This window comes from Macrotis lagotis, chromosome 5, assembly GCF_037893015.1.
Source record: "Macrotis lagotis isolate mMagLag1 chromosome 5, bilby.v1.9.chrom.fasta, whole genome shotgun sequence".
NCBI classification, from domain to species: domain Eukaryota; kingdom Metazoa; phylum Chordata; class Mammalia; order Peramelemorphia; family Peramelidae; genus Macrotis; species Macrotis lagotis.
This window is the reverse complement of record NC_133662.1, coordinates 214646943-214670175: the sequence shown is the minus strand read 5'-3', so window position 1 is coordinate 214670175 and position 23233 is coordinate 214646943. Positions and strand designations below refer to the sequence as shown.

At 36.5% G+C, this 23233-nt stretch overlaps 1 protein-coding gene across 5 annotated transcripts in view; it reads right to left on the bottom strand.

Moving 5' to 3' along the window:
- CD53 (CD53 molecule) overlaps window positions 1–2956 on the bottom strand; it is a 55280-nt gene extending 52324 nt beyond the window's left edge. For 4 of the 5 annotated variants that reach the window (XM_074188390.1, XM_074188391.1, XM_074188388.1 and 1 more), the window contains exon 1: window positions 2742–2955. Coding sequence is in view for 2 of the 5 variants with exons in the window: in XM_074188388.1 (XP_074044489.1) it covers window positions 2742–2783 (42 nt within the window). In the remaining 3 variants the exon portion in view is untranslated. Of the gene's footprint in view, window positions 1–2741 lie in introns of all 5 variants that reach the window. The other variant, XM_074188389.1, reaches the window with a different exon arrangement.
- Window positions 2957–23233: the final 20277 nt, after the last annotated feature.

Below are 23233 nucleotides of genomic sequence, written 5' to 3'. Positions count from 1 at the left end.
AATGAACAGGGGAAGCAGACTAAATTACTTTCAAAAACTACAAAGTTCTTTTACTGACTCTGAACAGTGGTCTATCTAACATTTTACCAGTGTTGTTATAGAACCTGGAATATTACTGCTTCCAAAGAACTAATGATAAATGTCATCCAGAGAAAATAAGGTGTGCATGGAGGATATGATCAGGTATAATATGTAAATAATGTGACACTCTAAGAAAGAACAAGACTAAGAGGTCATCATGAAAATTGTATGATTGTAAAAGAAGATGGGACACTTTGCAATATTGAAGAATGAAGGGTAGATGGTAGAATGACTATACTCATACCCTCAAAATGATGAGAAAGATCAAGGAAAACTATTTCCTGGAGTTAACTTTTGGGAGAATATGGATAAGTGTCAAACAGGAAAGACAGGCATTAATGTATTACCTGCATCATTGGAGGGGACTCCCAAATCAATGCGATTACAAATCCATTGAGCATTTTAAGCTCATATGTAAGCCCTTCTTTCATTTTTCTTTCTCTTTTATTTTAATTGCAAATTCTCTCCTTCTTGTCATGCCCTCCCTCTACCCATTGAGAAGGCAAGAAATACAAAACCTATTGCTAACATGAAGTCATAGAAAACAAATTACTGGATTAGTCAGGAAAAAAGAACGGAAAGAGAAATGCTTCGGTCCTTACACTAAATCCATCAAAGTTCTATCTGTAAGTGGTTAACATTTTACAACATTAACCTTTTGGAATTGTACTGAATCATTATGTTAATCAGAGTAAATCTTTGACAGTTGATTGTCTTTATAATATTCCTACCACAGTGTGGATTATTCACCTAATTCTGCCAACTTCAATTTGTGTCAGTTCATGTAAGTCTACTCCAATTAATGTGAATTCCCTCAAGTTCCAATTCTTTGCCACTAAAGAAATAACTGCTAAAAATATTTTTGTACATATGGCTCCATTTCCCTTTTTCTTTGATCCCTTTGGAGTTACAAACCTAGAAGTGGCATGACTGAGTCCAAAGGGCATGCATAGTTTAATAGCTTTTTAAGCATAGATCCAAATTGCTCTCTGGAATGGTTGGACTAGTTCCAACCCACAACCCCTCCATCATTTATTATTTCCTTTTTGTTTCTTAGCTCATCTGATAAATGTGAAGTGGTGCTTCTGAATTGTGTTAATTTTAATTTCTCCAATTATTAGTGATTTAGAGCATTTTTTCCCATGACCACTGACAGCTTTGATTTCTCTTCCTCCAAAAGCTGCCCAAGTTCTTAACAATGTGTTACTTGGGTAATGACTTTTATTCTTATAAATTTGGCACAGTTCACAAGCTATTTGAGAAATGAGGATTTAATCATAGAAACTTCAAAGATTTCCCCCATTTCCTGCTTTTCTTCTAATTTGTTTTGGTTTTGTTTTGCAAAAGTTTAAAAAGTTTATGGAATACCTGCTAACAATTTTAACTCCTTTGAACTTCTCTAATTCTTGTTTGGATGTGACCCCTTCTCCTAGCCACATAGTAAGTAATATTCTAATTTGCTTATGATGTCAAGTACCCTTTTTGAGCTTATTTCAGGTATAAGGTGTGAGGTGTCGGTCTATTCCTACTTTCTGCCAGACTACTTTCCAGGTTTCCTGCAGCTTGTCAAATAGTGAATTCTTGCCTATATTTCTGGGATCCTTGGACTTCCCAAATAATGGGTTACTGTGCTCATTTCTTTCTGCTAATGTGTATTCCCTCTGTTCCATTTATTACTTTCTTCTATTTTTCATAGGGATCCTTCATTCTCCCTGATAAACTGGAGAGTAAAGAGTACTTTTTTTTTAGGTTTTTTTTTGCAAGGCAAATGGAGTTAAGTGACTTGCCCAAGGCCACACAGCTAGGTAATTATTAAGTGTCTGAGGTCAAATTTGAACTCAGGTACTCTTGATTTCAAGGCTGGTGCTCTATCCACTGCGCCACCTGGCTGCACCAAGAAGTACTTCTTGACCTTCCCTTTATATTCTCTTCCAAAAAAGAGTCTAATCTGAACTTTGAACATAAGAGAATAGTAGTTAGTTATGACAGAAATAATGTTTTACTTGAATACTCTATAAGTTACTATGAATTCCTTCTGCTTTCCATATTTGCTGAAAGAAAATTCTTTAGTCCTTTTGTCATTCTTGCTTGTTGTTTTCCTGGAGAATATAAAGTATTTTTGGGAGAGGAAGAGGGAAGTACTCGAACAACTGCAGGTATCAGAAAAATACCTTTATAGGAAATCAGACTTGGGCTGATCTTTGAAGTGAGTTAAGTTTTCAAACAGACAGAAGTGAGGAGGGAGATCATTACACAAATAGGGATGAACATCTTTGTAAAGGTATGTTCAGGGAACAAAAAGTAGGTAAGTTTGGCTGGAACATAAAATGTGGAAGTGGAAGTAATTCAAAATTAGCATAGAAAGCCTGGAGCTAGATTTTGGTGGATTTTAAATGTCAACACAAGAGTCTGTTTATTATCCTACTGATAGTAGGAGTAATTGAAGCTTTCTGAGGAGAGTCACATGGGCAGATCTCTCCTTGATATAGTTATATAGATCAAACATTTATGCTTCACTTCAATACTTTAATAATCATCTCTTTTAAACTGTATCATATAGGATATATTTTCTTACTGATTGTTACTGATTGGGTCATCATAATTTATAATCTTTATGTTAAAAAAGTTTACCTTTTCTAAATATGCTTTTTAAAACTTACCTTGTAGGAAGTTTGGAACCATGCCTGGGCCAGAGGAGTCATCTGAGAAAAGGTATTTCAGAAGTGGTTGACATTTGGAATTTTCTGGCAAATATACAGCTTAGTTACTAGATGAAGAAACTGAGGCAGCTAGTAATCATCCGAGGTCGGGTGTGAACTCAGGAAGATGAGCATTCCTGACTCCAGGCTTGACCTCTACTCACTGCTCCTCCTGGCTGCCCTTTGACCACCCAGCTTCCCTGATGTCCCCAAAACATTAATATTTAACTTCTACTAATTAGCTTCAGTACAGGAAACAATTTCTCAGTCCATTCCTATTTGAGAGCTCCCCAAGGCTTTATGAACTTTCCTTTCCACTCCTCTCTTGAGTCACTATTCTCAGTTTACAACTGAGAATCAACTATCCAGAAAAACTGAGCATCCTCTTTCAGGGGAAAAGGTGGACTTGCAATGAAACAGAGGACTTTCAAACCTCTCTAATGAAACAGCCAGAGCTGAACAGAGTTTGATCTTCAAGTACGGGACTTGGTGAACCAGAGAAGGAGTGGACAAGAAGGACTAATTATGAGAACTTAATGTTGAACTGTTTGTATTCCTGCCAGGGAAGAAGATGCTGATAACTCCCATGAACTTTCATTTATCTCTCAGTTAAAAGGGATAATACAGAATGGTATAATATAGTCAAAAGATGGAGTCAATGGGTGATAAAGGAATGTGCTGGAAGGGAAAGGAGAGGAAGAAGGGGCTAAGATATTTCACATAAGAGTCAAGAAAAAGCTTTTTCAATGGAGTAGAAAAGGGGAAGGCAAGGGAGAATGAGTGAGCCTTCATTCTCATCAAAAATGGCTCGGAGAAGAAATAACATACACACTTAATAGGGTGAAAAAATCTATTTTACCCTAGAGAAAAATGAGAAGAAAGGGATGGGGGAGATGATAGAAGAAAGGGAAGATTGTGGAGACAATACTCAGATACAACACACTTCTGGACAGGGTCAGGATGAAAGGAGAGAGAGAGAAAAGAATAAATGGGGGGGGAATAAAGAAGGAAATACAGTTAGTAATAAGAACTGTGGGAAAAAATATTGAAGCAACTTCTCTAGTAGCCTTTTATTTTTTTCAAAAAGGCAATGGGGTTGAGTGGCTTGCCCAAGGCCACACAGCTAGGTAATTATTAAGCTCTGAGGCTGGATTTGAACTGGGGTACTCCTGACTCCAGAGCCGGTGCTCTATCCACTGCACCACCTAGCCACTCCTCTCTGGTAGACTTATGATAAAGAAGACATCTCATCCCAGAGACAGAGCCATTGGAAGCTGAACGCAGACTGAAGAATACTTTTGTTTTCCTTTCTCACCATTCTTCAGGTTTCTCATCTTTGGGGTGGGAGGAGATTTATGTTTACTCTCACATCAAGATTACTCCAATAATATAAAATAAAAATGAAAGAAACAAAGAAAAACACTTACCTTGTAATTTTAATTAACACTTATTTTTTCCTCTCCCCATTCCCATTAAAAAAATAAAGTTTTACAAGAAATATGTAATCAAGCAAAATTAATTCTCATACAGACCATGTAAAATATATAGAACTCATTCTACTTTTTGAGTCTATTATCTATCTGTCAGAAGATGTGTGACATTCATAATTTTTAGACTAATGAAATCATGACTGGTCATAGCATTGATCAGAGGCTTCAGGTCTTTCAAAATTCCTTTTTTTTTTTAATAATGTTGTCATTGCATAAATTGTTCTCTTAGTTCTGCTAACTTCACTCTGCATCAGTTCACATAAGTCTTTCCAGGTTTTTCTAAAGCCATTCTTTTTGTATTTCTTATGGAACAATGATTTCTACTATAGTCATATAACATAATTTGTTCAGCCACTCCACTGACAAGCAGTCCTTAATTTACAATTCTTTGACACTATAAAAAGAACTACTGAAACTACTTTTGATCCTTTCTCTCTGTATTTGATCTCTTTTGGGTTATAAAACCAGTAATGGTATCACTGTGCTAAATAATATGTACAATTTAGTAATTTTGGGCACATAGCTTCAAATTGCTTCCCAAAAATGACTGGAAATTTTACCAACAAGGCATTAGTGTGTTTGTTTTCCCAGAAACCCCTTTAACATTTGTCATTTTCTTTTTTTGGCAAGAGTTGCTTTAATTTGCATTTCTTGAACTACTAATGATTTAGAACATTTTTTTTTTCACATGGCTATTGACAATTTGTATTTCTTTGAAAACTTCTTTACATCCTTTGACTATTTATCAACTGGGTAATAGCTCTTAGTCTTATAAATCTGAATCAGTTTTTTATATATTTTGGAAATGAGACTCTTGTCAGAGAAACTCATAAAGATTCCCCCCCACCCACTTAACTAATTCCTTTTAATCTTAACTATATTTAACTACATTTTTTAAAAAATTAATTTTTGATGAACAAAAACCAACCTTCTATCCCTCCAGTCTTCCCCTACCCCAGAAAAAGCAAAACAAAACCTTTGAAACAAGTATGAATAGTAAAGCAAACTAACTTCAAGGACTGTGTCATACTCTTATCTACTTCTATATCTGCCTATCATCTATCTATCTGTCTGAGTGATGGTCCATCTGTTTGCTATTCTAGCTAGCTAGTTAGCTAGCTACATCCTGAGTATCACTTCTCAGTCAGGAAATAAATATTATATTCCATTATGAGTCCTCTGAATCACAACTGGGTATTGTATTAATCAGAATTTCTACTCACATAAACTCCTACATATTGAAGAAGAGAGTGGAAAGGAATGTACTCAGGTATTGTAAGAGGCTGTTGAGGGTTACAAAGAGGTCATTGCATGCCTGGCAATGGCCTCATCACCCTCTTGCCCAGGTCTAATGCCTTAGCCTAATCTGTGTCTACTCTGGGGAATCTTCTTATCTGTTCCTCGGGTTTGACACTTCCTGGAGCATTGTGTATAACCCTAAACTGGTGATAGCATCATTATGTGAGAAGTACTAGCCTGAGGAAATAAACTTTACCAGGTACACCAGCTGGGAAGTATTTGTTTGATTTGCTAATTGGAGAACACCACCGTGAATTCGGGGTAAATCAGGGACTAAGAGGATATTTAAGCTCTGGCATTTGGGAAAATAAAGGAGAATTTGTCAATCTTTGTTTCCCAGTTCTTCAAAGTTTGTCTGAGACAAGTATTAATTATGAGTAAATGATAAGTTAGCTGCTAAGGCATGAAACAAGATATGATATAATCTGCCTTTTCTCCTTTAACCCTCTTTTACTTCCTTTTCAGTCTATCTACAAATTCTTATCCTTTTCATTCTTTTAAGCCTTTACTTGTGATATATTCTCCATAGCTGGTGTTTGTTTTGTTTAGGATTGATCCTTCCGGTAAACTATCCTCCCTTTTGTTCCCTTCTCCTCTTGTTTCCCAGTTGAGTGAAATGCATACAATAGTGGGTGTGTGAGTGTATTCTTTCCTACCTTGATCAATTTGGATGGAAGCAATGGTGCAACGTTTTGTGTTCCCTTCCACCCTTTCTCCATTTGTACAATTTTCTATTTTTATAACCTGATTATATAAAATATTTTCGTTCTCCCTTAAGGATGATAAGTTTTTTTTTAGTTTAGGTTTTTTTTTTTTTGTTTTTTGCAAGGCAAATAGGGTTAAGTGGCTTGCCCAAGGCCACACAGCTAGGTAATTATTAAGTGTCTGAGGCCAATTGAACTCAAGTACTCCTGACTCTGGGCCCGTGCTTTATCCACTACACCACCTAAAAGACCGAATGATAAGGTTTTGAGGGGAAACGTATCACCCCTCCCCCATTTTAAAATAGTTCTTTCTTTCGTTACTTATAATTGTGCATATTTGCTGTTTTATGACTCATGTGTTTATAGTCCAAAACTTTACACAGCTCCAGCCTTTTCAAGGAATACCTGAATTCCTTTATTTCATCAAAGGGCCAGTTTGCCAGTTTGCTCAGTAAGCTATTTTTGGTTGAAGTCTTTATTTTGCCTTTTGGAACACTGAATTCCAAGCTTTCTGATTCTTTATATTGTTGGCTGCTAAATCTTGTATGATTGTATAAATCTTATATGATTCTCAAGAGTTTAATTTTTTTTCTTTTGGATTGTTTACAATATTTATTTTTTGACTTGGGAATTTTTTTTAGGTTTGTTTTTGTTTTTGCTTTTTTTTTTTTTTTGCAAGGCAATGGGGTTAAGAGGTGCTTGCCCAAGGCCACACAGCTAGGTAATTGTTAAGTGTCTGAGCCTTTGAATTCAGGTCATCCTGACTCCAGGGCTGGTGCTCTATCCACTGAGCCACCTAGCCACTCCTTGGGAATTCTTTATATTAGCTATAAAGTTCCTGGAAGTTTTCATTTCAGGGTTATTTTCAGGACAGATTATTCCTATTTCCATTTTGTCCTCTGATCCTAAGAAATCTGGGCAATTTTCCTTTTGTGATTTCTTGAAATATACTGTTATTTTTTTTTCAGATAGTCAGATGAGTCTTAAAGTATCTATCCTAGACCAATTTTCTAGTCAGTTGTTTTTGATAACTTTACATGCTTTAATTTTACAGTCTTTTAACTTTGTTTTTAATATTTCTTGTTTTATGGAGCCATTAACTTCTATTTAGTCCATTCTAATTTTCAAATAGTCTATTGATTAGGTGAGTTTTTAAACTTCTTGTGCAAAGCTGTCCATTCTTTTTCCAGTTTTTCTTCCATAGCTTACATCTACTTTCCATTTTCTTCCAGCATGCTGATTTCTTTTCCACTTACTTCTATTGCATTCATTTTATCTATAGAATCTTTTCAGCTCTTTTTAAACTCCTACTTCATCTCTTCTAGGGAATCTAGTTGAACTTATGCCCAAAGCTGTGGAGGGCTTTTTCAGATTTTGCTTGCAGTCATCCCTTATTTCTGGGTTTCTATCTTGAGTGTTCCTGTCAATATAACACCTCTATGTAGTGGGATTCTTTTTTGTTGGCTCATTTATTGCCACCTGACTTACTGACTTTACACTTTTTGATAGGGGCAGGTTTTGCATGCTTCTAGGGAAAAGGGATGTACTATGGTTGGTCTTGTTTTTGTGTCCTTTTGGATTTTGTGGTTGCTTTTCAAGTGTATTGAGTGTTGGGAAATTAAAGGATCTCAAGAATAGCTCAGGTTGCAAATTTCATGTTTTTAGCAATCCCAAAGAAGTATAATCCAGGAAAATCCAAGTGTTGCCCCCTTTGTCTCAGTTCTGCAAGTTCCTAAATTAGGTTTCATCTGAGCAACCTAAACTAGGGGTTTGCATCTTTTTTGAGCTCCAGTAGACTACTGTTGAAGTCAGTCACTGTTAAGACAGCTTAGAAAACTCTGAAGGTTCAGAGAAAATGAACTGCAAGTTCTCCTTTGGTTTGGGTTTCTTGTCTTGGTTATTTTATTAAATGTTTCATATTGGACCAAGGTCTTCATTTGATATGCTGCTCCAATTCTAGAATCAGAGCCACACAGCTTCTATTTGATTTTGCACCATTCTGCCCCCACAATGGAAAGTTCCATATGATGCATACTCCTGAGTATATCCCAATATCCACAGACCTCTCTGTTTATTTTGAGCTAAGCTGAAAAAATAACTCACTGTTACTTTTTCTTGAATTTCCTGATCAGAACTTGATCTAATGAGTTCTCCAGATTTTTGTGTGGGAGAGTTCAGCTGTACTACTTCCTACTACTCCACCATGTTGGCTAGATTCCTTCAAATATGCTTTTCTTAAAGTCTAGTATGCATCCTCACTTTGGAGAGAATTACCTTTCCTTCCCTTATGAACTTCAAGAACATGTACAACTTTCTACTAAAGTTCCTCTACTCAACACTTATTAAATCCCTTTTATGTGTAAGGCACATCTACTATACTGTTCCTCTCATTTCTACTTCAACTAATTATTCTTTGTTGTTCAGAATAAATGACAAAATCTTTGTCAATTCTTTTCCCTTCTAAGCAATGAATTTATCCGACAGGTAAAAAGAGGTAGTCATATCAGTCAATAAATCAAATCTTTATTATGCAGCAGATACATGACAGACAGTGTGCTAAACATTAGGAATACAAATACAAAGAAACAACCCCCTGCTTTCAAGGAACTTAAATTTAAATGCATATATATGTGTGTTTGTAGTGCTTGAGAAGGGACAAGTAGATATAGAGTACATAAGTATAAAGAAAACAAATGCAAGGTAGTTAAGGAACTTAGTAAGCATTAGTATTTTGGAGAACCAGGAAAGGCTTTATGTAGAAATTTGAGCTCTCTCTTGGAAGAAAGGGCCTTTAATTTGGATAAAGTGAAGAGGAAATTCATTCTAGGCATGGATGGGGTAGAACTTCAGTTTAAGAGAAAGACTAGAGCTGGATATACTGATCTCTGTATCATCTGCACAGAAATGATAAACTATGTGAGTTGATGAGGTCACCAAGAAAGAAAGCACAGAAAAGATGAACCAAGACAGATACTTGGTATCCACTCCAGTTAGGAGGCATTCTATATAGTGAGTTAGCAAAGGAAATTGTGGAAGCTAACTAGAAGAGTAGTGTCATGAAAACTCATAGAAAAAGGAGGATCCAGTAGGAGGGGGGTAGACAAAGAGGTCAGAGAAGACTGAACAAATTATACCCTTCTATTCCACCACAAATACCATCTTACCAAAGTCTCAGTAACTATGATGATGCCACATTTATCTCCTTCTATAATAATCTTAAATGACCTAGATATATATTTATCCAGATTGCAAGATGTTCCTAGGCCACTCACTAGGAAACATTTTTCAAAATGTTAAACCTTCTGGGGGTGGATGGTGGGTGGGCAACAGAAGCTTTCTAATTATTTGTCAATTCTACTTTATAGGTACTGAAAGACATCAAGACTGAAAAATGGGCTAAATACCAATCTATCTGTATGAAGAAGTATAAGTTTGTCTATTTAAGACAACTGGTAGCTTCCTTGCAGCATAAAAAGTTTATGGTTCACTGTTAAATTTGTATGTGTGTGTGTGTGTGTGTGGAACACGTGCATAATGAATCTGAGGTTTTAAATGTGTGGACAGAAATATGTCAGAGATTAATTTAGTTTGGAGAAGTATCTTTGCATGTAGGAGGAAGTAGGTAACTATTGATACTTTCTGGGGGAGCAGTAGAAATACCACTAGATCTGAATTAAAAAAATTAAACTTATTTCCTCTAATTAATAACTTTTTGTTTTTAATATAGTATTCATTTGAGATACATACACACAGATATATATATGTGATATATAGCAATGAATCTTCCCTTATAACCAAAACTTTAAAAAAGAAAAGAAGCAGTTCAGCAAAGCTAATCACCTTTATCTGGCAACAAATATAATATTCCACTCCCATGGCACCACACCTCTACAGTGAAAGGATGTAAATGTATTTTCTCAACCCTTTATTGAGGCCAAGCTTGATTTTAATAATGAAATGATATTTAGTTTTGTTTTATTATCATTTCAATTTATGTTATTATAATCATTGGATAAATTGTTTTCCTGGTTCTACTTACTTCAGTATTTATTTGTTCATGTAAGTCTTTTTTATGTTTCAATGACTTCATATCCATTTTTGTTGGGATATTATAATGTCCCATTACATTCATGTATCTCAAGTTCTTTGGATATTTTCTATTAAGGGATCCCCTGAACTTTTTTGAGTTGTCATATTTCCTAGAAACACAGGACACAGAGTATACAGAAGTCTAAATGTGCCATGGACAAAGCCCCTGCCCCTCAGCTGACATAACTTAAGTTGTAACTGCCTATTGACACCCCCCTAATTCCTCAATTTGCTTTACTTTGTTTAATTGATCTATAAGTAGTCATTGTTAAGTACCTACTGTGTGCCAAAAACTATGGTGATACAAATATAAAAATGAAACAACATTGAATCTTAGGGACTTTACATTCCTTTGAGAGCCACCAAAAAATGCTGCAGTGAATATACATATCGACACATACACATATATGTATATACACATGAGACTTTTTTTTCCCTTAGACCTCTTTGGAATATATGCTGAGAAAGGGACTTTGACTGAAAAGATACATACATTTTAATCACTCTTTTAAAAACAAAATCTCAAGCTGCCATCTAGAATAGTTGTACCAATTCACAGTTTCACCAACAAGTCATCAAGCACTTATGAAACACCTACTCTGAGGTGGGCCCCAAGTTAAGGTCTGGGGTCATCAAGGCAAATGTTCCTTCTCTCTGGGAGCTCACAACCTGAGGAGGAGGCAATGTTCAAACGACTTACAAACACAATATATGAAGGATCATCCCACAGGAAAAGCACTGGCATTGGGGGAATCAGGAAAGGTTCCTCATAGAAGGTAGTTCATTTGCTTGAAACCTGAAACCAGGAGGAAGAGAGGTGGGAGAGAATTCCAGGTATGGGGGACAGTGAAATGAAAATGCATTGAGTCAAGAGATGGAATACTTCAATAAAGTAATGAACAGCAAGAGGATCGATGTTGCTAGATCATGGAGTAGATGGAAATGGAAAATGTAAGAAGATTAGAAAGAGTACCATTTCTGATGGATTTTTTCTTTTAGGTTTTTGCAAGGCAATGGGGGTAAGTGATTTGCCCACAGTCACACAGCTAGGCAATTAGTAAGTGTCTGAGGTCGCATTTGAACTCAGGACCTCCTGACTCTAGGGCCAGTGCTCTATTCACAGTGTCACCTAGCTGCTCTCTTGGATGGACTTTTAAAAGTCAAACAGGTGAATTTATATTTGATCCTGGAAGTATTAGGAAGCCAGTGTGTCCATGTATTCACATTTATGCTCTTATTTTCCAATGTTTTCTAACATTTCTGACTTACAATTACTATACTTTATCATCTTTGCCAGTGTTCTGGGTGTGAAGTAAATCTTTAAAATTTAGAGAAATCGTTTATATAGTTGTTACTAATTTTTAATTCTTTTGAGAATTTTCATATTCTTTGACTATTTAGCAACTGGGGAATGGCTCTTGAAGAAGCATATATTAAAATTACTAATTTATTGGTCTTCTGAATTTAGTAATTAGGAAATTGACTTTGGAATAAGCTTCAATTTTACTTTCATATAGCCAATTGAGAGAGTTTCAGCTCATAAATAAATAGCAAAAAAAAGCTTACATAATAGATATGCAATCTACCATGTGATTTTGTCTGAAGAATTTATAGAGATGAAGTAACATCTGAAACCTGCCTTCTGAGAGGAATTTTAGCACAAGACCTTAAGTACAGAGTCAAGAGAGAATATCAAAGATAAGATTCTAGTTGAACCACAAAGAAGCTGTATGGAGCAAATGTCAAATGCTATATAGGACAGAATATAAATGTTGTATAGGACAGAATTGATGACTTTTGTACTTATCTAACTCTCACAACAATCCCATTTCTTCATTTCTAAAAGTTAGTTTTTATTTTACATTCTGCCATTTGTTTTAACAGAAATTGGTTTCTCTACATTTTCAGTACAGTTTAGTATGCCCCTGGAGAGCATCCAAGAGGTAAGAAGATGGTTGGTACATGAAAGGTAAAAGGATTGAGAAACTTGCCAGAAAAACAGAGATGAAGCCTTGCCTAATTGCTGGGTACTGCAAACTGGAAACTAAAGATGAACAAAAGATTTTGTTAATTCATACTTTATACTTTACCCAAAGCTGAACAAAAATGAATATGGCACATCCTTACACACATAAACAATGTGCTATTTGACAGCCATGTGCTAAGTACTGAGATCACAAATACAAGTAAAAGGAGAGACAGTCCCTGCCCTCAAGGAGCTTACATGCTAATGGGGAACACACACATAAAAGGAAGCTGATAAGTTGGGTAAGTAGGAGGGGAGGTAGAACATGGTAAAGAAGTCTAAAATGCATCCTGATAAGAAATGAAGATGTGACTGGCCTACATCCCTCCTTAAATGGAGGTTCTAGCAGGAGTCCTCCAATGGGAGATAGAGATCACAAGGGTCAGGAGACTCCCAAGGTCTGAATTCCAAGGCTGGAGTGATCTTCCAGGATGAAGTTTCTGGTGCTAGCAGGGAATTCCAGAGTTTAGTCTGTTGAGAAATAAAGGCAATATCTAGAGCAGTGTATTCAGTTCTGGAAACCACTCTTTTAGAAGGACATAAGAAGCTGTAGAGCATCCACAGGATGGCCACCAGGTGGTAAAGGGTCCTGAGTCCTTGATTTTTGAAGACTATTTGAAGGAAACAGGAAATAGGACAAGGTTGCCGAGAGCATATCATATCTGTCTTCAGTATAAAAAGAGCTGTCATATGAAATAAAGGAGCAAAATATACTGTTTATATAAGGAAAAAATTCCTAAAAATTAAAACTGCTCAAAAGGGGAATGGGTTACCTTAGGAAGTGAAGTTTTATTTTTTTTAAATGTCTTCAGCATAGGCCAGAAGACCACTTGTCAGGTATGCTGCAGTGGACATTTTTTTAGATATGCCTTGGTCTGGATGTCTGCTGAGGCTCCTTCCAACTCTAAAATCATTTTGTGATTTTTCTTTAGTACCAAGAAAACTGAGGCAAAAACTTTTTAGCATAAAAAGACATAGGTCAAGTCAGATAGCAATCAGCCAAAATACTGAATACTTACCCAATTTATCTTTCTTCTTTTTTTTTTTAATTAAGGTTTTTTGTAAGGGAAAAGATGTTAAGTGGCTTTCTCAAGGCCACAAAGTTAGGTAATTATTAAGTGTCTGAAGCTGGATTTGAACTCAGGTACTCCTGACTCCAGGGCCGGTGCTCTATCCACTGCACCACCTACCCCAATTTATCTTTCTAAATGTTCTCTTTCTCTAATAAGGATAAATACAAAGTGGAACCCTTGGATTCAAAAAATTAACTACATAATTAATTCATTAAAGTAATATCTAATATTCCAATATCTCACAAGCCCCCAGCAGTATGCATCCTTCAATGATTCTCAGGGTTAGACAATAGATAACATGAAAAAGTTCTTAAGTTTTTCATGGACTTCAATCCCAATATAAATCATCAATAACAATGTAATATTAAAAACCAAAAAATTCAATGTAATATTGGTTTATGTTAACATAGGTTTGATGTCCAGATGATAGTGAAACTGTAATCTGTCCTGGTAAGACCATGTCTGTGGTACTGCATTCTATTTTCAGGGTGTTTTAGGAAGGATATTAACAAATTGAGACACATTCAGAGGATCTAAGGATCAAAGGACACAGATTCTTAAACCTGCTGCTTTGTATACTATGCTTCATTTTTCTTAGATGCAAAACTGTCCATTTGCATAGGAAGTTAGGCCTTAAGCACATATTTCCATGACTGATATAGAATATAGAGATGGCTCACAGACAAGGGAGGAAACATGGAGGATTACATAGAATCACTAAAGAACTGTTCCACTGGGGTTAGGAAGAATTATTCAAGTTATTTTACAAATAGTTGAAAAAGTCATTTTTATTCCTTGTGCCTGTTCCAGGCTCTTTTAGTACAATGCAACTAGGCAGAAGAGCTCCCACTGCTGGGCACATTAGTGCCTCAAGGCTTACCACCTGACTGGTCACTGGGGGTGGCCAGGGGCAGTGGATTCATTAAAGAGGGAGTACAGAGTGAGATGGCAGAGTGATACTTTGAGAGGGTCTTGGAGAGAAGACAGTCAGGGGCTCCCAGATTTAGGATTTTGCAAGACTCCTTGGAGGCCCTCTGGTGCCATTTTACTGCTGAGGAAACTGGAGCTCTGAGAGGCCCAATGAAGGTCACATTGGAAGTATAAGAATCCGCATCTGAGCCCAGCTGCCATGCTCCAGGATGGCCTTCTGTTTCTGAGTTTTAAAGAATAATTTGGGGGTGGCTAGGTAGCACAATGGATAGAGCACTGGAGTCAGGAGTACCTGAGTTCAAATCTGACCTCTGACACTTAATAATTACCTAGCTGTGTGGCCTTGGGCAAGCCACTTAACCCCATTTGCCTTGCAAAAAAAAATAAATAACTTGGAGGGTTTCTTCAAGAGAGAGAAAAAGCAATGCACACATAGGCATATATGTATCTATGTGCACACACACTGCATGCATTTATTGTAATAATGTATGTGTACATGTATGTGTATGTATATGACACATAACTTCAAAACTATGCCTATGTATCTATATGAACATTCATATGTGTTTACACACACGTGCATGTACAAGGCATTGCATGCACACACACAGATACCAATATCCACAAAATACACACATGTACACTAACATGCAACTACACACATGCACATGCATATAAGTATTGCATGTATGCATCTAGGCACACACCCCTACAAAACACACATTTTAACATATACATGCACACATGCATGGGTGTAGACATTTAGACATGCATGTATATTAACAGCTGTTCACACACATGTATGTAGAGACACATATACCTACAAAACATGTGTGTTAATACATTCACACACATGTGTATATAGACAGTGATATAGAAAATACATGCATGTGTATTAACATGTGTTCACATGCACACGATGTATATAGGTATTTGTATATAGACACAAACGCACAAAACACACACGTATATTAACACGTGTATGCACGCACGCACATGTAGATGTGTGCGCATGCGTGTATACAGACACCTCTACAAAACGTCTATTCACACGCATGTGCGCACGCAGACATACTGCAGGTGTGTATACCTATACAGGTGTGTATACTACACGCATGCTTGCTGTGTACACACGCGTGTCGCGTGGGTGTGGATACGGGTGTGTGCCCACGCGCGCTCCTGAGAAGAAGCGAAAGCGGCCCGGCCTCCAGCAGCGCCTTCCAAAACCTCCGGCACCCGGGGCTGCCGGGCGCGCCCTCTTCCGGGGCGTGGCGCTGGGGGCAGCACGTGACCAGGGGCCCCGCCCACTTCCGCTACCGGTCTCCCAGGCAACAAACTCAAACAGATTCCCTCTTTAGAGAGAGGAGAAATGTAGGGAATCATCTAGATCTCCCCCTCCTTTATGCGGGAGGGAAAACGGCGGGTTAAACAGGGGCCTTCCGGAGGTTCCACCGGAAGTCGGCGCCACAACCCCAGGGCCTCTGACCTCGGATCTGGCTTTGCGCATACTCGCCTCAGAGACTTCTCACAACGCCTTTTGGCCTTCCACGTCCGGTTTCCCGACGTCTTTCGCTACGGAAAGCGCTCCTCCCATACTTAGATTAACGTGACGCTTGAATTCCCTGAACAAGAAATTCCACGGGATCGCCATCTTGGCCGCGGACGCTACGAACTACATTACCCAGAAAGCTCTTCGAGAGGAATAGCCTATCGAGAGCCATTTTCGCCTCAAGCCGGAGGAAACTGCATTACCCAAGAGGCCACGCGAGGGGAAGTGTCTCTTCTCCTCCGTTCTACAGAGGAGCCGGCTTCCGGTTAGCGAGCTGCCATCCTGGATTTTATCATTTGTGGAGTTTCGAAATAGAAAAGAACTGGAATTGAATTCAGTCTTAAAAACATTTAAAAGCACTCAAATCTATAGACGTCTCATGTTCCCAACCCGGTGCTGAGCTCTACAAATACAAACAAACAAAAAACAAAAAGGAACGTCGTGCTTTCAAGGAATTTCTTCCGGGGGAGACCTTGGACCATCTTCCATCTTCCATCCCAAAGGGGTTAAACTCAAATAGAAACGGCAAATGGAATTAATTTTAAAATGTAAAATAATCTATGTTTAATAGGTTTTAAAATATTTTATTAAGTATTTTCCATAATATTTTCCTTTTCCTTTTAAATGGAAAGGGGGGGCAGGGTCCCAAGTCCCGTCCCTCTGTTCTTACCCTTTTTTTTTTTAGGTTTTTGCAAGGCAACTGGGTTCAGTGACTTGCCCAAGGCCACACAGCCAAGTCATTATTAAGTGTCTGAGACTGGATTTGAACCCAGGTCCTTCTGACTATCCACTGCACCATCTAGCCACCCCCCCCATTAGTTTTTTTTAACAATTGAGTCAACTGAGGCCGGTGGAACAGAAAGCTGAGAGGCCGGGGTGTATTCCTGCCCCTGGCCTCCTTCCTGCATGACCCTCCACATAACTACATTTTTTTTTAGTATTTTTTCAAGGCAATGGGGTTAAATGACTTGCTTAAGGCCACACAGCTAGGTCATTATTAAGTGTCTGAGCCAGATTTGAACTCAGGTCCTCCTGACTCCAGGGCTGGTGCTCTATCCACTGCGCCACCTAGCCGCCCCATAACTAACTTCTTGAATCCAAAGTTTCCACATCTGAAAACTGAAGGGATGCTCCAGGTGACCTCAAAAGGCCTCCCATCTCTAAATCTATGACACTCTAGTCAATCAGTGGGGATTTAAGTCAAAGTCTGCTCCCCGAGTGGTGGAAGCGCTTCTCAGCAGACTACCAATGTGAAGCACGGCGGAGACTAGCCAACCCAACCTATAACTCAAGTGTGTCATCACGCGCAGCCTATCCATGGTCAGGTCTTATAAAGTCAAGCTCTGTCATATGTCTATCCTGTGTCATTAACTCCATGTCCACCATCCCCTATTCTGCATCTAATTCCTTTTTCCTAGATTTTTTTTTAAAAAGCCCTCTTATAAATTTGTATAATCAAGGAAAATGAATCCATGTAGACAGAGGTCATGTTCAAAAATGTACTTTTCAGTCCTTCCTGTCCATCATCTCACTGTCTAGAATACTTAATAGGGTTATCATCTTGGCCACTTACTTGGCCAACTATGTTTCTATTTTTTTGGTTTTTGCAAGGCAATGGGGTTAAGTGACTTGTCCAAGGTCACACAGCTGGATAATTAAATATCTGAGGTCAAATTTGAACTCAGGTCCATTCACTGCATCATCTAGCTGCCACTCAACTATGTTTCATCATGATTCATCTGGAGACACAATTAGTCATTGTAATAATCTTTCTTAAAAATTCTTTTTTTACAGTGTTTTCTTGTGTAAGTCATATTATTCTGCAACAGTTCATGCTATCTAGTATCTCTGAAATCATCTCTTGTCATTTCTTATAGGACTAAAATATTCCTCAATGTTCATATACTACAATTTGTTCAATCATCCTGCAACTGTTTTAAAGACAATCTTAGATACCCTCTTGAATTTTAATTCTCCCCCACCCCTTACTACTTCCTTCAGGATCAGGATGCCTATTTTGTGATAATTCCCTTCTTGTTATTATCCTGTTTACCTTTTATTCCAAATTGTGTGTGCATGCATGTATGCGTATTACCCCTCCTTTGTCCATTTAAAATAAGAGTGAAGTCATTTAATGCCCACTCCACACTGCCCACCCCCATCTGAAGCTCATTTTTTTCCCCTAAATTGGGAGGTATGGAATGTACTTCTTTTCTTGCCCTCTGCTATTAGTGTGTGGGATAAAAATCCACTTTAAAAATATATAGAGACTCTTCTGAGCAAAAAAAAAGTTCATTTTGATTTTTCTTGAGAAAAGGTCACACTCCAAGTCTCATAAAGGTAGTGAAGATCAAGGAGCTGAACTGACAGTCAATCAAGATTATATGGCCTAACATGATCCCCTCCTCCTTCCTATGGTCCTTCTCTGTCAACTCATTGGTTAGTCTTTAGTGTTATATTCTACTTGTGAAAATCTACCCCAAAAACAAAGAAAAGAATGAAAGGTTTTCCTAAAATATTACCTCACCATCCATATGGTGAAAAAAAACTTTCAGAATTATAACTATCTTACTGAAGTAACACAAGGTCTAGGAACAGTCTGTCATCAAACAAGGGGAGTCTTATGAGCTTCATTGGAATGCAAGGTATTTCTCATGGGAGCAGTCTACTGTTCTCCCAGTTAAGATAGTTTTATCGTCAAATAGGTGACTAATCAAAAATGCAAGGTCTCTCTGGAAATAGTCCACTATTTCTCCCGCTAACAGAATCAGGAGGGTGCCTGGCTTGGAATGCAAGATCTCTCTCCCTCTTTCTTCTAAGAATAGTCTAAGGATAATAGTTTGTCATTTTTTAAAATTATTTTTAACCCTGAGAAGACTTCACTGAGAATATTAACTCTTAAGAGGCAATATTCCACTCATTAGAAATAGCAATTTTAACTTTTTCATCCTCCTTTTCTACAGGAGTATTTTCCTTTGGTTATCTGCTTACATAACTATAGATCCAACCCATTTCATTCCCCAGTCTTTTAGGTAATGGGCTCAAGATAGAGAGTGAGCAAAAGCCTTCCTTTTTTTCATTCTTTAAATCTTCAGAACAAAATAAGTTTACCCCAAGTCCCTCTTATTATTTTTATTCTTATTCTTGTTATGTTATTCTTATTCAATTTTTAAAATATCCTCTGAACGTTTTAAAGTCCTGAAGTGACATTTGTTTCTTCACCTATTGGAATGCTAGCATTGAATCATTCTACAATTCCTTCTCACTGATAAAAATAAATTTATCTTTCTAGATTTCTTCAAACTTTTGTGTTTTTCAATGTTCCTATTCAGTTCTTTTCTTTGAGTTAGGAACTTTTCTAAGCTACTTACTATTCTTCTAATTTTGTTTCTTCCATACTTTTTATTTTAAAAATATTTTAACTAGAGGATTCTGGGAAGATGATGGAGTAAAATGGGAAACATCAGGGTCTCTGAAATTCTACCATAAACATGATAAACATATTGCCTTAAAGGTAATTTTTAGCTGCAGCAAATAATTAAAAGTCAAAATAAAGCATTGTCCTCCTAAAACAGGCACTGATTTTTGGCCCAATTGAAGTACAAAAACTTCCAGGTATAGTGCTGAATTGACAAGTCCTGGGAACCAACTTCTGGAATGTTCACTCCATGGACAGATAAGCTGGAGAAGATCCTCTCTAGTTACTGAACACTAGGCACAGGTGCACTGACTAGAGGCAGTCTGGGCTGTGGCTGTGGGCAAGGAGAAATAAGCACAAGTCATCTGAGTGTGATAATAAAGGGCTGCAGGAGAAAGGTCTTGGTTTCTATTTTGGGACAGTGCAGTAAACTGAAGTTTGTAGCCTTGGGAGAGACTGCAGGGTACAAGAGTGTTCAGTGACTGAATGGGCACCCTCCCTAGCCATGGTTCAGGGATGGAGAGGAGTGCCCGAGGTCAAGGATGGACTCTCAGAGTTTAAAAAAACAATATATAAAATCTAGAAGCCTAAGACATGATCACATCTCCTGACTAGAACTATAAAAGGCTATAAAAAAGTCACTAAAATAATAATCATCATAATAACAACAATGTACAAACTGAGAAAGATCCTGACCATAGATGGCTACTATAGTGACAGAGATCTGGTTTCAATTTGAGAAGAAAGTAGTTCATTATTTACTCTTGTATAAAATTCAGGGTTTTGCTGGTACAGGTATGTAGGAGTTGACTGGTTTGCCTTTGACTCTCCTTTGGGGTAGAAATGTTTGTATATTTTCTTTTGATTCTCAAAGTCCAGGACATTGTTTTACATGTAGCAGGTATTTAATTTTAAAAATGCAATTGAAAAGAGGATCAATCATTGCTTAAAGACCTCTAGTGAAGAATAACCCATTAATTACCAAAGCAATCAAAAAAATTATTTGATGCCCCCTTTTGTTTGTATCACTGTCATTTCTGGGAAAAAAGACAAAAAGGGAATTCTTCCCTTGCTCTGCATGACAGATCGAACACTGTCTTATGTATATGTCTGATAATATTTCTTTATTTCTAATAAAAATTGTTTTTATCAGCTTCAAATTGAGATTTGTAAGTCTGAATTTTAGCTTTTGCTCTCCACAAGGGTTGTGTCTCTAAGTCTGAAGGCAGGTTCTGTCTGCAAATTTGGCTTTCACTGTTATGTAAGCAATTAAAAAAACAATCCTGAGAAGGCAGGAAAGTGGTCTGGTTATCTCCACAAAAGAATGAATAAATTCTTATACTTGTGACATTTTAGAAAGGGAGAAATCTTAATGTTTTATATGTCTGTATAATATCTGATAACAAAAAGAAAATCAAGTCAGGAGACAGTAGTCTTGTTCCTAATTGGATCTTTGTCAGTTCTGACATAGAACAGACCTTATGGAACAGATCTTAAAGAATTACAAAGTAATCACTCACACCTTTATGTACTAATGTATAACCTGATTGGTTGGCTGACAAAATTTTGTGATCCTTTGTGATATTTCTATAACTATTGTTTCTTCATTAAGCTCTTGGTATTTTTCAGGATACCATGGGTTTGATAAGATCCTAGAGAATAAAACTTCATGGATAAAACTTTTCATTATTTCATTTTTAACCCAAGAAAATTATGGTAAACACAATAATAACAACAATAAACAATAATAAACAAATACCATGAGTAAACCTTAGCATTATACAAAATGTTGTCTTAATAATTCCTCTTTTCTACCATGACTATTGAGCAATGCTTTATTAACTGCTCTCCAGATACTTATTGTTTTTTCATTTTCTCAGAAATTTATTTTCTCTAACTTTTTGCAGCCATTATAGGAATATCTTGTTTCTGCTTATTTCACTTGGCATAGCTAATTTGTTCTCTGAATTTATTAAAATCCATATTTCTCTGAATTTATTAAAATTCATAATTTTTTGGTTCATAGCAATATTCATACCTATTTTATACCATATTGTAAAATATATCATTCACCAATATGTATCCTTTTTTGTTATTGCTTTAACAAATGCTGCTATTCATGTTTTAGTATATGTTAGCTTTTTATTTTTCATTTGACATTTTTGATATATATCCACAGTACTGATATTGTTGGCTAAAAAGCATGAATAGAAAAGCTGTCTTCTTTTTAAACAAGCAGTGAAACTGAAAACAAAACAAATGCTAAAAAGAACCAACATTGGAAAAACAAGCTCATGTCTGCACTGAGAAAATGAAGGGAGAAGGGACACTAGAGAACAGCAGAGTAGAACTCAATAAATCTATCTCAGTAGCACAATGAACAGGGCACTCCACTCTGCTTGACTTATACTTAGTCCTATTCTCACATCTTTTTATTGGTGTTATAGCACACTCTTGTTGATCTCCCACAGGTACATCAATAATGCTCGAGTGTGTCTATTTTTCCACAATCCCTCCAATGTGGACTAGTCTCATCTTTTGTCATCTTTGCAAATTTTCAGGGTGTAAAGTGAAACCTTAGCAGATGTTTGAATTTGCATTTCTCTTAATATTATTGATTTGTAATATTCTTTCATAAGGGTGCTAATAGTTTACAAGTTTCTTTGGAGGACTGTTCATTCATATTCTTTTCTAGTGAAGACTGTTTATCTAAGGGAATGGTTCTTGATTTTATCCCTATCTCTATATTTGCCTCTCTATGCCTTATTTTCCAACATATTTACTATACAAACTCTTTATTGTGAAATTTGAGGAAAAAAGATTTTTTCCCATTTGATTACTTCCATTCTTATCCCAAAAGCATTATTTCTGTTTGTACAGAAGCTTTTCAGTATTATGTAACTAAAGGCTGGTATTTCTAAAGGTACCCTTAATACCCATATCTATTAAAGATGTTATCTGATTCTTTCAATAAATTTTATATATAATTTTTTTAAATGATGCTTAATATTAATGTCACATATATCTTTTAAATATGTTGTGTAAGATGGTATAGAGTGTTGATCTAAGCTAGTGGTTCCTAAGTTTATTTGTTACATTAATGCCCTTCAATAACAAAAAAATGAGTTGTTAGTTGCCTCAGGGCAATTTAGCATACTACTTAAAATATTCTTTTAGGTTTATTCAGTAAGATCTTACAATAGCTGCAAAAAATAATTCCCTCCTTCCAAAGCTCCAGATTAAAATTTTCCTTATATATATATTATTAAATGTGACATTTTATTCAATTTATAATTATGAAAACTCTAAGAAAATCAATTATAAAACTATAAGCTAATTATGAATATTTAAAATGGAATATAAAGCAAGATTAAGATATCAGGCAACAAGAAAGTTACTCTGGTTCAGTGCATAGAATACCAATGTGAATGTGTTTCACCATCCATTGTAATTAATTTAGTATGGGGAAACTTGGTAGTTGTTTGGAAACAATTTGATACTAAATTGAGAAACCATAAAAACTTGTGTTTAAGGCAGAAACAGAGGTTAATATAATTGCTTCATTAACACTAGAAATCATTATATGCATAATTAGATGGTCTCAAATTGCTTCAGAAACAAATGTATAATGCTTCAAACATGCAACATGCTTGTTGTCACAGAGGAAAATTTATTTGTAATGTAATTGGAAATTTATTCATTGTTGAAGTCAGTATTAATTTTTTTTGGAAACTGCTTGCACCAGCATAGAGAATCTTCAAAAGGTTCCCACTATTCCAAACCAAATTTGTTCAAAATATTTTTCTATTTTCTGTAGGTTTTTTTAGTTTGTTATGAGATTATGTTTTCTGGTATATTGAAACAAGATGATTGAG